At 38.4% G+C, this 16,372-nt stretch overlaps 1 protein-coding gene across 6 annotated transcripts in view; it reads left to right on the plus strand.

Annotated features, from left to right (window-relative positions):
* LOC124554185 (zinc finger protein 723-like) overlaps positions 1-16,372 on the plus strand; it is a 97,858-nt gene that overhangs the window by 70,840 nt on the left and 10,646 nt on the right. For 3 of the 6 annotated variants that reach the window (XM_047128254.1, XM_047128256.1, XM_047128258.1), the window contains 2 exons: positions 5,897-5,968; positions 14,646-14,683. In XM_047128254.1, coding sequence (XP_046984210.1) covers positions 5,897-5,968; positions 14,646-14,683 — 110 coding nt within the window. Of the gene's footprint in view, positions 1-5,896; positions 5,969-14,645; positions 14,684-15,474; positions 15,593-16,372 lie in introns of those variants that run through there. The other 3 variants (XM_047128257.1, XM_047128259.1, XM_047128255.1) reach the window with 3 other exon arrangements.

A 16,372-nucleotide genomic window follows, 5' to 3' on the forward strand; every position in this document is an offset into this window, starting at 1 on the left:
TTCTGAACTGTTTCTGACTACTCGCGAAGCAGTTCTTCACATGCCACTACTCTGAAGGAACAGGAACTGTGTGTGTGTGTTTGTGTGTGTGTGTGTGTGTGTGTTTGTGTGTGTGTGTGTGTGTGTGTGTGTGTGTTGCTGAAGTGAGAGCAAGGAAGGGGATATGGGTAGAGGACATGGACTAGCATAGGTTGAGTCTAGAGGTGTTGCAGGGCTGGTGGGCGAGTAGTGCAGTCTACTGATTGCGAGTAAAACAAACATCCTTTCAGTATAGTCAATGTGTAGATTCTAACACAGCTGGTGATGTATTAATTCAGTTGAATGGAAGGGAAAATGGAAAAAGAGTGAAGGGCATCTACATCAATGTCCTCATAAAAATCCATTCTCCAGAATCTGCTGAGAGTTATATGGCAGACAATACATCCTACTACACCAGTAAGTAGGGCTTCAATTCCATTCACGTATTGAGTGCAGGATAATTGCTGTCAAAATGACTGTGCATGCTGTAATTAGTAAAGCCTTGTCCTTACACTCCCTGGGGAAGTGATACGTAGTAGGATGTAGTATATTTTTAGATGCATCACTTACTGCTGGTTCTTAAATCTCTGTAAATAGGCTTTTATAGGATAGTTGGCATCTATCTTCAAGCATCTGTGTGTCTCATTTCTTAGCAGTTGCATGACACTGTCACATGGGTCAAACAAACTTGTGAACATAGTGCTGCTCATCTTTGTATATGTTGAGTATTCTGTGATAATCATATGTGGTGCAGGTGCCACACACCTGGGCAGGCTTGTAGTATGGATTGTATAAATGTTTTATAAGCATTCTTCTTTGTGTACTGGTTGCATTTACCCAGTATTTTACCAGCGAATCAAAGTGTACTATATAAGTGCTGTTTTAAATTTCTGAACAGACCGATGACCTTAGCAGTTTGGTCACTTAGGAATTCACCCCCCCCCCCCCACACACCCACACACACACACACACACACACACACACACACACACACACACACACACACACACACACACACACACAAATATTTTTCTGAACATTTACAGCAAGTTGACAATCTCTGCACAACTTTGAATTCTTATGCAGATGTGACTGACCATTCGTGCAGCTATTTCTGGTATAGGGTGACAAAATATAAACAGCATTACAAATGACTTGCAAGCAACAAATTTGAATTCCTGGCTTTTATAAAATAATTAATTAAATCTGTATATTTGATACCTTATGAGATCGGAAAATTCCAGTTTGTTTTATACGCACAGGAATGTTGTGTGCCTTTCATATTCTGAACAAAATGATTTCTTAATTGATTTAATTTTTCCTTGCATTTGGATGAAAACACCATCAACAAAAGTTATTTTATAACAAATGGCGCATTATTTTTAACACAGTGACACCTTTAATTAATGTGAGAGAGGGAGAAACACTTGGTTATTTGAAAACAATCTTTAACAACACATTAATGAGAGGAAGATCAATGGGATGTGTTAGGAATGTCATAAGACATATTTAATATTGGAATATTTTTTCAGTTCTGACAAAAATCTCAAGTGATCTCCTGGAAGTGAGAAACTTCAGTCACTGGGCAGTGATTGCAGATCAATCAAATACTTTCTTCATAATTGTTTGCACCTCATGAATGCATTGTCATCATTGGTATAATGAATGGAAACCACCATCTGCATCACTATTTTCTGTAATAAATTTTCTGTAAATGGTCAGTTCTCATGGGAATTGCAGATTAGCCCCATATAAAAGTTTGAAAAGAAAAAGTGAAAGAAGGCAATATAAATATTATGTGAGTGTAACGCTATAAAACTTGTGATAATGTTACAACAAATACCATCAAATCATGGACTCTCTCATATCCAGGGCTGTAAGCTTTAGATTGTCAGTAATGACAATATTTTACAGAAAACTATTTAAAAAGTATAGAGGATACAATACATGAACCAAACAGGTGTCGTGACAGAGTGTGAAATTGTGAAAACAGTACGGAATTCTGTAAATTATGGTGATACACTAAGGAATGCCGTGTTCATTTGTCTAATGACTACTGAACACTCTCTTTTCATAGCCCTGTCTGTGAAGCCCAAAGAAGTTCCATTAAGGGAAAAAATCGTGTAGCCACAAATTTTTGCACAGTGCCAAGATGGAGTGTCCTGATCAATATGCTAAAAATCCTGAGTGGTAGGGTGTGTGTCTTGGGATGGGGCAGTGATGTTTAAAGGTCACATCTTACGCTTTATTTTGAGTAACTGAAAAATTGAGTTTCGACTGAAAATGTTTCCCCATACAGAATCAAACTGCATAATATTTGCTAAAAATGTTCTTTTTGCATCTATGACTAATAGCTTCCGCATTTCTGGGAATAGAAAAACAAGATTATTAACAATATTGCTTTAACTATACGAAATTAATTATCTTTAAATGGAGGGTTTAAAAACAAATTTGTGTACCACATGTAAGTGTAGTACAGCCATATTACAGGATAAATCGTGTTCTGGGAGCGCACCAGGATGATGGCGAGGTATTGGGAGTAGAAGCAAAGGACAGATCGATAGCCAGATTATGTTCATGCTCTTCCTTCCTTCACAGGTCTGCAGACTGAAGATAAAGGTGGTGATTCCCCATTCCATCTACCCCACTACGTCACAAGAAGCTACCAAAGCCACCAAAAGTTATTACAGCTGTCCACAATGTGCCTATGAAGAGCGCAGTACCACAGTCTGCAGACATGCCTGGAGGCCATTTATTTTCCACAGAATGCGTCAAGACTTAATGAAAAGCTGATATCAGTTACTAATGACATTAACAGAAGAAACACACACAGACAGTCTCTGAAAATCTTTCTAGACTGTTCTATGCTATCAGAGGTGAAATTGATTCTGTCCTCCTGTATGGAAGTTGTACCTTTTTGTGGGAAGTGGAAATTCCATCCGCATGAGCGCTGCTTACTTTTCAATTTACACAAACTATAGCTCCCCAGCATTTATTATCTAGTTCTCTTGTGTGAGTAGACAAAATATCTTCACTGAGCTCATGTTTGTACAGTGGAGTTATATTCAGTTTATTAAGGAAGTACTTTGTTATAGTTTTTTGTCCATATGTTACTTTTATTACCATTATTAATGAAGTGTTAACACATGTGCAAAAGAGATGAAACACCTTCACACTTCCCCTCCCCCTCCATCCCCACTCCCCCAGACCTGCTCCCCCGCCCCCTCCCCCAGCCACTCCCCTTCCCCCACCCCCTTCCCCCACCTACTCCCCTTCCCCCACCCCCTTCCCCCACCTACTCCCCTTCCCCCACCCCCTTCCCCCACCCACTCCCCCACCCACTCCCCTCCCCCACCCCCTTCCCCCACTCCCCTCCCCCACCCCCTTCCCCCACTCCCCTCCCCCACCCCCTTCCCCCACTCCCCTCCCCCACCCCCTTCCCCCACTCCCCTCCCCCACCCCCTTCCCCCACTCCCCTCCCCCACCCCCTTCCCCCACTCCCCTCCCCCACCCCCTTCCCCCACTCCCCTCCCCCACCCCCTTCCCCCACTCCCCTCCCCCACCCCCTTCCCCCACTCCCCTCCCCCACCCCCTTCCCCCACTCCCCTGCCCCACCCCCTTCCCCCACTCCCCTGCCCCACCCCCTTCCCCCACTCACCTCCCCCACCCCCTTCCCCCACTCACCTCCCCCACCCCCTTCCCCCACTCACCTCCCCCACCCCCTTCCCCCACTCACCTCCCCCACCCCCTTCCCCCACTCACCTCCCCCACCCCCTTCCCCCACTCACCTCCCCCACCCCCTTCCCCCACTCCCCTCCACACCTCCCCCTCCACACCTCCCCCTCCACACCTCCCCCTCCACACCTCCCCCTCCACACCTCCCCCTCCACACCTCCCCCTCCACACCTCCCCCTCCACGCTTCCCCCTCCATGCCTCCCCCTCCACGCCTCCCCCTCCACACCTCCCCCTCCACCCACCACCCTCCCCCTCCACCCTCCCTCTCCCCCTCCCCTTCCCTTTTCTTGTGCTTTACTTCATCAAAAATCAGCATCTCTTTGTTTTCATTTTGTCGTTTCCGAAAACAATTCTTAATTGTTCTACAGCCTCTTGGTTAATTCCACATGAGCATTTGAGATTATTTACTTTTGGAGATGTTTCAGAAGTTTGTTAAAACAATGCGTGCCTCACACCATGTCTATATCCTTTGAGCTTCTAATTTTCAAGAGCATGCTATCCAGAGTAAATTCATTGTCACATCACATAGTGCATTTTCTTGCTGTTTTTAAATTGGCTTTTCTTTAACATAGTGGAAAATATGATTTTCTGTTTTTACTGAGTGTACAATGATGTAGAACATTCGACTGAGCCATCTTATGGTTTTCATCTGAGACTTGTTTCTGGAAAAGATTGATTTTGGCATTTGCTTTCCTTAATTTATCACGTAATCTGACAATTTCTAGTTCCTGGCACATCAACATTGTTTTCAGTGATTACTACTCCGTTCAGTACTGATCTGCACCCTACATTTTCCTTTAGCAGAAGAAGTGCTGGCAGACATTGAAACTGCAGGTTGTTTACTGTCTTCCTTCCACAGCTTCACTTTAGCGAGTGCTTGATGGAAGATTTTCTTTTGTGTAATATTTTCGACAGATATTTCAATAAACTGGGAAATACGCGAGGAACCACTGAGCCCCTCTGGTTTTAAAAGACCGCCCTTGTCTTAAAATTTCAACTTATTTACTGATGATAAACATATGTTGTTCTTCACTGAAATGTGAATCACACACAAAACAACTCTGAGTCAGATTGTCTTTCCGAGGAATTGCTGTCAACCATTTTGAAAATTTTTGGAGAACTACAAAATATTTACCTTTAGTTTCTCTTCAGCCACATCGCTTCACTGGATCGAAAAACGTGGACATGTTTTGTTAGTTTTCTTCTATAAATACCAGTAACTATAACTCTCAACACCTCTTTATAATCACAGCCTTCAACTCTTAACCATTCACTGACAAGTCCGTAAACAAACTCTCAAAATAAGTTGAGGCAGATGCAACAAATGCCACCTGGTTACACGTCAGCTTGAGTCTCAAGTGACAGTGCTACTCGTAGTTCATGGGCATATGAAGATGGTACCTGTTCTTTCAGACATGTCCGAAAGGGCTAACTGGCTATTCGACCATCTTCTTCTATGTGGATGCATAAACAGTGCCCGAATTCTTACGGGAATTGGCAAAAAGCCGAGTAATGAGTATAGTGGGTAGGGGCACTATGAATATAGTGCGGGACAATAGGTTGGGAATGTGGGTCTCGTGGTAGGCATGCCAGAGATAAGTCCCTGCAGTCACACTATCATCTGTGTCCTTGGTGGCACAGATGGATAGAGCGTCTGCCATGTATGCAGGATATCCTAGGTTCAAGTCCTGATTGGGGCACATATTTTCAGCTGTCTCCATTGACTTATATCAATGCCTGTATGGAGCTAGGAGTATTCATTTCATTGTAGTTCTCGGGCTCGCTGCCTTTCCAATCCTACTATGTTAATGCACAGGGAGTAAGCACACTCTCTCTTCTTCTTGCTACGGGCAAACTGTTAGGTTACCAAAGGAAGGATAGAGCTCAGTAAGCACCGTGAAGTATGCTATGTAATGACTGATTATGTGTAAAATTAGTGCAGTATGGCACAGTGTGAAATTATGGAGATGCATGTTGGCAGAATAGCTGCTCATTAAAATATATTTTTTAAAATTTTTTGTGTATACATGATACAAATCTCTGAAAACTTGTATCATATTTATAAAAAAAAAAGTATTGAGCCATGTCATAAGTACAGAAGGGTATAAGCATTTTTAACTGAAAGTTTTTTCTTTCTTTCAGTGTCTTGAAGATAACTTGGGAATCTCTCATACAAATGATTTTATCAAGGAGGATCCTGAACTAAATTTGGAGGTGTGTAAACTGAGAATACTGTAAGCATTTGCATCTCTGATTTATTGCATGTAGGGTGGTAAAAATGTATTTGTGTAATTGCTTAATGTAAGGAATGCATTACTGTCAGACAGGCACAGGTTATGAGTTTTCTTGAGATAAATGCAATTAATAATTTTACACTACTGTTATGCTAATCCACTTGATGCGGATTAGCAACTGTTATTTGATTATTGTTCTGAATAGAATCTGAACAGAATTTGTAACAATGTTTTTAACCATATTTTCAGTGACCCTTTTGGATGTTAAACATTTTGTATAAGTTTAAACCACGGGAGTGCAGATCATTTGAAATATAGTCTTCCTTTCAGTAACTCATGATGCATGGATTGCAGAAGAATACATTGCACATGGTTCATCTTTTCAGTGAATCATTGATATTTGTCAGTTTGAACCAAAAATTTTCAAAGGTGCCGAAGGTCTGAAGTGTGATACTATTTGTATGTGATAGATCACCCTTGCTACATTGATCTTAGAATAGTTACAGTATGGCTACCTCAATCGTACATGTTGAATTACTTATAGATTTGCCAGTCACAGAAAAACTCTAGAACCTATGCAGATAAATCTGTGTATTACCACACCGTAGAAGTCATACCAGATCCAAATAAATTATCTTCTTGGCGCAACCTACAGCTTTGATAAGGTCTGCGTGTATGAAGCATAAAATTTAATCCAGTAAAATAAAATATTGTGGTATTAATTTTGTCCACTTTGCGTAAGAGAAAGTGGATGGTTAGATTCATAAACGTCTCACAGGAATAAGACATAACTAATATTGGGGAATAGAAGGTAGAGTACTGAAAAACCTAAATCTAAACTCTGACTTCTAGAATATTACAATCACTAAATCCTATTAATAGTTTCCTGTTTCAGTACACACAAACAGATGATTTCAGAAGTAACCAAAGATACTAGATGAAAAAAGAGTAAACAGAAAAATAAAGCTCTGTCTATCTCTGACAGTTACGGAGGATACACAAAGTTCGATGCATTATATTATAGGCAAATATTAATGTACGAATCAGACACACAAACTTTCATTATGTTTCCTTTACAATACACACTGATCAACATTTACATCTGCAGTATGCTTCAAATTCCAGCTCCCTACATTTTCTCAAAAAGAACGTAATCTGCCCTCCAAGGATTCCTGTTTGAGTATCTGACCCATATCCATAACATATGTGTGCTAATCAAAGCTAATAGTAGCAAATGTAGAAGCATGCCACTGAATTGCTTCAATGTCTGACTGGTAGAATGTCACATTGTCAAGCATGCGTGTGTTCCAACAAAAAAATTTTGGAAAACCGGAGTTCAAAAGAGAATATATGAAAATGGCGAGATAAAGCTGGGAAAATCAGATCAAAATCACTACCACACAATTTAAACCTGCGAAGAAGCTACAAAAATTGAATTTTCTGAACTTCGCTTTATGTGAGTTTCAGATAGACCCTGTTGTTATAACCAGTAAGGATACAAAAATTCTCGGTGTAAGAGCAAGAGAGGAATTTTTTAGTCATTTCAATGTCTCTTGCATATAAACACTAGATTTCAACCTGTCAGGAAAGAAACACACATGAATAAATCACTCATCATTAATCCATTTTTCAACAAATTATTCATTCATATACCATGAATTGTAAGAAACTTGCAGACATACTGAAAACCAGATTTTGCTAACCACAAAGGAAGAGAGAACACAGGTAGTGGAACATTGCCTATGATGAGGGTCTAGTAGATGCGAGGGAAAAAGCATTGGAAACTTTAAATGGTAACAAACCCCAGAAAATGGCAGTAATTCTTAAAAGTATACAAAAGAATGTTCAAGGCTATAAAAAATGTGTAAACTGGGTCACTTGAAACCAACATGAAAATAACAATTTTTGTCTATTACTTTCGCTCAGTTCTCGACTCTGTGCCTCTGAAGGAACAATTAGTTTTGGAAGAAAACAATTCTGATTAAAAATCATCTGTTGTGGAACTGAAGGAAACCAGTACTTTGCAATATAACAAGTCATGTGCAGAAGACAGAAACTCATAGAAGTAGTATGGGGATATGGATACTGAGCAACAGTAATCTCACACAAACAATTGGCAGAATTATGTTGAACATTTGTAAAAGTGAAAAAATTACTGAAGAGTGGAAATGTATATTAATTGATCCTCTTCCTAAAAATGAGATAAAACCAGTCTGAATAATTACAGGGAATTTCACTGAATCCAGTTATGTCCCAAATTCTATAAAAAGCCCTGTGAAGGCAACTGGATGAACAAGTAGGCCTATTAATAGGAGAGTATAAGGCACGATTTTGCAAACGCAATCATGTAGAGAACAGATATGGGAACCAAAGTCAATTTTGCAAAGATGACGATGTGTAAATACTGTGGCAACTTTTGCCAAGTGTCAGAAAGGCTTATGATTTGACAGAAAAGACTTGATTCAGTATGTCAGAGGAATTCAAAATTGACAGGAAAACAGTGGCAGTTATCCAATAGACATAAATGGGTACAACACTAGACATTAAACTGATTGGGGAAATTTCAGAAGCATTTGAAATGCACAACAGTGTGCAGCCAGAGATCCACGATCCACTCTAATTTAAATAATTCTGAAAAAGTTATGAAGACATAGGGTAAGGAGATAAGGGAATCCAAATCGAAATTAAAAAAGAGCAGAGCATTAACATGAGGTGTATGGCATTTGTAGACACTCACTATTCTAAGATACTGTATAGAAGCCAAACTTGTCCTGGAGAAGCTTCACAAAATGTCAAAGAAAACTACTCTACAAATCATCTGTGAGAAAACTGAGTAATGGACAGGAAGCCTACAGATAGTCTCTCCATTATAACTTGGTATGAGGAAGTGTCACAAGATACATACATTAAATATCCAGGAGAGATCATCCAATCACCAAGACATATTTATTTATTTATCCTATTCTGACAAGGGTCGTCAGGTTCTCTTTTGCATTGGACCAGGGTTTCCCACATACATCATAGTTACCTAAGAAACAACAATTTTAATATGACAAATAGTATTGAAATGATATTAGTGGTTTAAGTGGCAATGTAAGTAATACTGACTATGAACTAATAAAGTTGATAATGACAGTACTAGTAGTATTACAGCTGTTGCCACTAATGTGGTGGTGGTAACAGTAGTAATGACAACAATAATAGTGGCAGGTATAAAATGGATTTATAAATGTACAAGATAGCTTTCTGCTATAGTGAGTTCCATGGAAAGGAAATTTAAGAAGCCTTCACCATCTAAGAATTTTGAGAAAAGAGGAAGATCTGGTTGGAGCGTAATTATATGCTCCCATGTGAGTTCAAAGAGCAAGTTAAAAGCAGCCAAACCTGGGTACTGCAGGACGTTTGTAGAGGACACACATTGGTGACTTTCTGTTAATGGATGTGATCTCTATGAACATATTTCTCTTGTATATCTTCGTGATTGTTGGATGTGTGTAAGTATTTATTATATGATAAATCAGAGCATGTGTATGCCCCTACTCCACCCAGTTGTCAGTTACATCTGTTGTGTCTTAAAAAGATGTAGTCTTCTCAATTTACAGAACTTGTGGACATACTTGGTTGGAGCCACATCTCTGACGGAAGTATCAGATGTAGGTCCGTGTCTTGAAATATGTGACACTTTGTTATGATGAGGTGGCAGAGATCGAACATTTGCGTGTGAATATGAAGTTTAGTGCATTTAGCTACAAGGCTCATGAAGATAATAGATACTTCAGGCCAGTGAAGGTATGAGAACAAAGCATACCAGAGTGCATTATGGCAGGGGAGCAAGGTTCATTGAAGTGAAAGTGGGAGATATCTCCAGGAGGAGGGAGGTTTTGTTGCCAAGGCCACCATGCTTTTCACTGGTCAGTGAATGGTCAACTGAAAACAGGAAGAGAAAGTTCCTGAACAGAGCTAGAATAATGTATGCACAACAATAATGAAAGCAAGATAAATGGAATGACAGACTGCTGTCTTATTGTTGGTCCTAATGATGAGTATCCACAGTAATACGATGATAAATTATTAAAGTAGAAATAAGACTGTAAATTATCATCTGAATCAGAGCCTTGTGAGCATATTGAAGTAATAGTGAATTACTGAATAGTATTGGTATTGGAGTTATGAGAATTGAGCAGAAAATTAGTACTAAAAATAATCCTAGACAAACATAAAAATAAGAGGGGAAACTCTTTTAAATATAATATTAGTAAAACAAATTGTTTCTTTGCAAAATAAAGACCTGAAAGTAAACACACAAAATTAGGGCAATAAGAGTTGACAAATTTTTTAGCTTCTGACGTCCAGACACTCCAGCTCATCTGCATTGCGGACTGATCATTCCTATTTTAGTTCTTCACCATTATCCTGGCATCGTTGTCCACATGTTTTGCAGCTGAAGTCTTGGGATCACACTGTTCAAAATCGTCAGTCTTTCAAAAGTGAGATCCTCGCTTAGTGTCAAACCTAACTTCAGGAGTTTCTGGCTCAAAAGCTTGTCAGCTGATATGGAGTCATTATAACAAAAATCTATTTTAGTACTACTACTGGAATAACTCTTTGCTGCAGAAAGTACTCTGATTCATGGTCAAACAAAAATGACTGATTGAGAAGCAGGAAAGAAATATTCTCAGGAAAATATTTGGACCAGTTTTAATATTTGGACCAGTTTTAATATTTGGACCAGTTTTAATATTTGGACCAGTTTTCTGTGAACGAATTTGGATATGGAGTCCCTTTAGAGAGATTTATAGACAGATAGAAACAATAAGAGACAGCTTTAGATAAAAAGTGATAAAATTTTGTGGATGCATCACAGGATGACCGTCAACAGGCTCACAAGGCAGATCTCTGAGGTAGCAAGCATTAGCAAAAGCAATTCAAAACTGGTCATAGGTACTGAAGAAGTTGGACTCCCACAAGATAACATAATAAATCGAAAAAGAGTTAAGGACCATGAAACATACTTAAACAGCAACACATGGAAAACAGAAATGGATATAAATATTTGGAAGACCACAAGAGAGACCACAGAGGACATACACTATGTGATCAAAAGTATCCAGACAGCTGCCTGAAAAATGGATTAAAAATTCGTGGCGCCCTCCATCAGTAACGCTGGAATTGAATATGGTGTTGGCCCATCCTTATCCATGGTGACAGGTTTCATTCTTGCAAGCATACGTTCAATCAGGTGCTGGAATGTTTCTTGGGGAATGGGAACCCATTCTTAACAGATATTGCACTGAGGAGAGGTATCGATGTCAGTCGGTGATGCCTGGCATGAAGTCAGCATTCCAAAACATCCCAGAGGTATTCTAAAGGATTCAGGTCAGGTCTCTGTGCAGGCCAGTCCATTACAGGGATGTTATTGTCATGTAACCACTCCGCCATTGGCCGTGCATTATGAACAGGTACTCAATTGTGTTGACAGCTGCAATTGCCATCCCCAAATTGGTCTTCAACAGTGGGAAACAGGAAGGTGCTTGAAACATCAATGTAGGCCTTTGCTGTGATAGCGCCACACAAAACAACCAGGGGTGCAAACCTCCTCCATGAAAAACATTGACACCATAACACCAGAATCACCTCCGAATTTTACTGTTGGCACTACACATACTGGCAGATGATGTTCACCAGGTATTTGCCATACCCATATCCTGCCATTAGGTCACCACATCATGTACTGTGATTCTTCATTCCACAGAACAATTTTCCACTGTTCAATCATGCAATGGTTTCGCTCCTTAGTCCAGGCGAGGCATCGTTTGGAATTTACCTGCGTCATGTGTGGCTTATGAGCAGGTGCTCAATGGTGAAATATAGGTTTTCTCACCTCCCACCTAACAATCATAATACCCGCAGTGAATAATGATGAAGTCTGGAATTCCTGTGTGATGGTCTGTATAGATGTTTGCCTGTTACACATTACGGCCCCCTCCAACTGTCAGCAGTTTCTGTAAGTCAACAAACGAGATCAGCCTGTACTATTGTGTGCTGTATGTGTCCCTCCACGTTTCCACTTCACTATCACGATGGAAACAGTGGGCCTAAGTACGTTTAGGAGTGTGGAAATCTGGCATACAGACATATGAAATAACTGATACCCAATCACCTGACCAAGTTCGAAGTCTGTGGGTTCTGCAGAGTGCCCCATTCTGCTCTTTCATGATGTCTGTTGACTACAGAGTTCACTGATATGGAGTACCTGGCAGTAGGTAACAGCACAATGCACCTTACATGAAAAACCGATGTTTTTGTGGGTGTTTGATCAAAAGTATCCACATTGTGTATGTAAAGAAATTGGGAAGGATGCAGGAATAGGAAAAAAAATTTTAAATTTAGGCACAATCTCTTAAAAGTTAATGTATGAAATAGTAATAATGATAATAATGTAATCTGGAAACATCTCCCATAATTATCAGTGTGAGGAGATTAGCAATAGTCATAGGTATCTGATTGTCAGTAGACTTCACAAAAGTAATCTGCAGTAGCAGCCTCTGCTTTTTAATATGCTATGTGTCACATTCTGCAACCCTCTAGACAATATGATTTGTGGAATACAATGTGTAGATCCAAGAATGAGTGAGTGAGTGAGTGAGTGAGTGAGTGAGTGAGTGAGTGAGTGAATGAATGAATAACTAACCAACCTTCCCACCCTCTCTCTGACCAGGATATAGGCTACAGTATGATTTCACACTGAAAGAGAAATTAAATTTATGAATGAAATAAAAAAAAATGAAGAAATAAATTCAGCACAAGAAAACAGAGTAAGATCACCCTTTTTACTGAAATGGAAGTGATAGCTGTGTAACCAGATCGTGTGTAGGTTCCAAAAAGGTTATATCCTGGACACGATTAAAGATACAAATGTAGGATAACTTTATGTTCAGATGTATAGCTATAAAGCTTTTATTTGCAGAAAAACCATTCAATTTATCATGAGTACATCTTCTATATGCATGCATGTGTAATGGGGTACTTTTCACAATTTGGTTTAAGTTCAGTGTTTTCATTCACTTTTGACAAAATTCACTATTCCTTTAACTGGACACGCAACAAACATTGAGGCAATAGATTTGTCCCATACTTATTGAAACACATTTGGAGTTCTTGTGCTCAAAGTTTTTTTTATTTTTTTTTATTTAGTGAACCTTAAGTTACTGCATGGCAAGGCAAATAGATAGAGCCTTCAACAAACCCCGACAAAAAAATGACGTACTGTGAGATCAGACAAAATTCAAGGTTGGCAGGTGAATATGAGATGTGTATGCCCCTTATGGCTTATACATCAATAAGGCAGCTTATTGTTAAGAAGTGCTCTTTCATGCAGGTGGCAGTGTGGTGATGCTGGATAGTTTCCTTTGCATCTATCTCGAAACCTTCTGTTATTTCTATTTATGTTAAAATTTCATGTGTTGTGAAGTTCCTTGCTGTACTGATTATATTCCTTATTAATAACATGAAAGTGGTGCTTCATTAAATTACATAATTTGAATAACAAATCATGACCACCACCAAGAAATGGTTTCTTTTTCCAATTCACCATACATTATCCTTCTTTGTTATTACTCATTTTCAATGTAGTTATTTTTTAAAAATCAATTAATTGATATAGTTACCTTAATTCAACTTACTGTCAGAGATGACTCAGTCTTTCTTGTTATTGTGAAATAGTTTGTTTAATCTGACACGTTTCTCATTAGGTGATCATCTTCGGGTTTGCTGACTGCATTTCTGGATTATCCTTGACGTTAAAGGTTTTCTGCTAGGCTCCAGTAACAAACTTGTTTTAGTGCTATTGTAGCTCTCCACCTTCTGATTGCTTCTTCATATGTATTCATTGTATACTGGCTGTTTATAATTTGCCACCTGAATTTATCTGCAGTTGTATTAATCCATCATCTGCTGTGAAATGTATGAAAGCACATTCTTTCATTTGGAGAGAACACTGTCCTCATGTTGACCATGTTGTTTATTTCCTATTTATGGTACTACACAATTCTTTGTCATTTATATGCATATAAAATAAAACCACTTCATGTAATAATTCCTATAGCTTTCATGTCAAGCTGTACTCCTGGATTTTCTCTGTGGATGAAAGTGATGGGACATTTAACGACTATGATGTTCCATGCAGTGAGCTATCTCAAGAGTATGGCATAATATTTAATGCTACAGTTGTGAAAAAAAATACAATTAATAGCAGTTCAGATAGATATTTCTGCATTTCTTTCCTTTGCCAGTTTCATCAATAAAAATCGGACGATTTTTTTAAAATTTTTTCTGGTACTTTGCCTAATTGCATGTGCCCGAGAGGTGAAATGTATTTCACGCATTTAATTTTGAAGTATCAAGTAGGAAATTTGTTTTCAAATAAATCAATGTTTCTATAGTTACTTACACAGCTAAAAACAAAGTGCTGAAATGAAGTGTTAATTTTTACCTATAATTTTCTTCAATAACTGCTACATTTATGTAGTGTCTCTTTTTGATAATACTGTTTCGAAGTACTGTTTGGAACATTCAGATGTTAGTGGGTGTTAATACAATTTTATTTATTTACTGTTTCATCAGTTTTAAATCACCAGTAATTCTTTGTACTATTTCAGGTGGCAGCCTCAATAAGAAAAGCATCTGATAGTTTAAGGTACGTTTTTATTATGCACTGCAGAATTTTTTGAGCAGTATAAATTTTTAGTTACTCCATGTGAAAGGAAAACAAACAATAACCCCTAGGGACCAAAATACCATAAGTTATTTTTAAAAAGTTCTGTTTTTGGAGTTCTATTTTTTCTATATATTAACCATTTGCAGTATATACATACAGTATATACTGACTACAGCAACATTATGAATGTTATCAGAGAAAACACTACTATATGTACTATTCTGTTATTGCAGAAGATTTAAAAGATGCTTTCAAATATTACAAGGTACATCAGTCCCATTTATAACAGTGGTTTGCAATAACTGCACAAACAGAACAAAAAATCCATTTATGATTAACTGTCAATCCAAGCTTTCCAGTAATGAGAGTAGATGCAAGGTGAAGCACTAATTTTATGGTCTTAAAACATATCAGTTTCTCAGATTTACTGATCACCCAAGAATGTTGTTTACTGCTGGCCCCACGATGCCACATGTCACCTTTTGTTTTGTGGGTTTGACTTGGCAGAAGTTGTAAAGAAATACTAGTTTTGTCCACATTGCTGGCCTAAGATACAGCAAACTTTTCTCTCACTTGGTCAAATTCATGCTACCAATGCTTGCCCCTTCTTCATCAACTTTATTCATTTCATTGCCTATCACTGAGCATGAAATTTGGCCTCTATTTTGGAACTTACACAGCCAACAAACAAAACAATTGAAGTCTGTTTTGAATGTCTAAATTTTCTGCAGTCTAATTTGTTGTTCACTGAATTATATTTCCACTTACAGGTACAATGGAGGTGCACATATAGCTGAAGCACTGTAAAAGTAGAAGTTCAGCATCTTCATATATAACACTGTGAAGTCACTTCAGCATGCACGTGGAACACAGAGCAGCAGAATTAAGAACATTTCATTTAAGTAGTGTGGATAATGTAAATTTGCTGAGTCTAAACCTTCTTCCAATTGTGCTGTTTTTCAATACACCATATTCTGCTTCCTGCAGAATTTTTAGTTTCACTTGCTTATCTGTGCTTTGTGCTTCCTACTGCATGACAACCCTTTCACTTCTTGGAACTCAGTGTTACTACTACTGGCTCTATTTAAAGAATATAAAAGCACATCTCAACATGGAATTGCACTTGTTGATAGAATCTAGTTTTTTGCGCTGTTTGTGTCACATTTGTTTCCCTTGTTGATGGTGATTGCTCAACAATATTATGCACTAAGGTCAGCTAGAGAAACATTAGGAAAAAAGAAAAACATTGACAATTCAGGTTTAATGAAAAATGTAATGATGCTACAGACTCAAACACAGTTTGTAATTCATGCTGAATGAAATTTGTTAACCAGTAAAACATTGTACAATATCATGCACATCACTGCCAGTACTGATATTCTGCTGGTGTTAACGAAGTGATCATCTTAAGTGAATTCATGTTAAGCATGATGTTTGAAATATATATGATGGTTCATTATTATTCATAAGTAAAAATATTACAAAGCAGTTATGTTAGTAACACATTCTATAAAACAGCTGGTTTGTGTGTCTGTTCTTTAATAAAAGAGTGTACTTCTTTTATACAAAAGTGCAGGTGAGGTGTCAGCAGCTGTATAGTGCTAACTACTCGAATTGAAAATGACATGGAAGTCATACAAATTCAATGTGATGGGTACAGGCTAATGT

The sequence above is a fragment of the Schistocerca americana genome, chromosome 11, assembly GCF_021461395.2.
Source record: "Schistocerca americana isolate TAMUIC-IGC-003095 chromosome 11, iqSchAmer2.1, whole genome shotgun sequence".
Classification (NCBI taxonomy): Eukaryota; Metazoa; Arthropoda; class Insecta; order Orthoptera; family Acrididae; genus Schistocerca; species Schistocerca americana.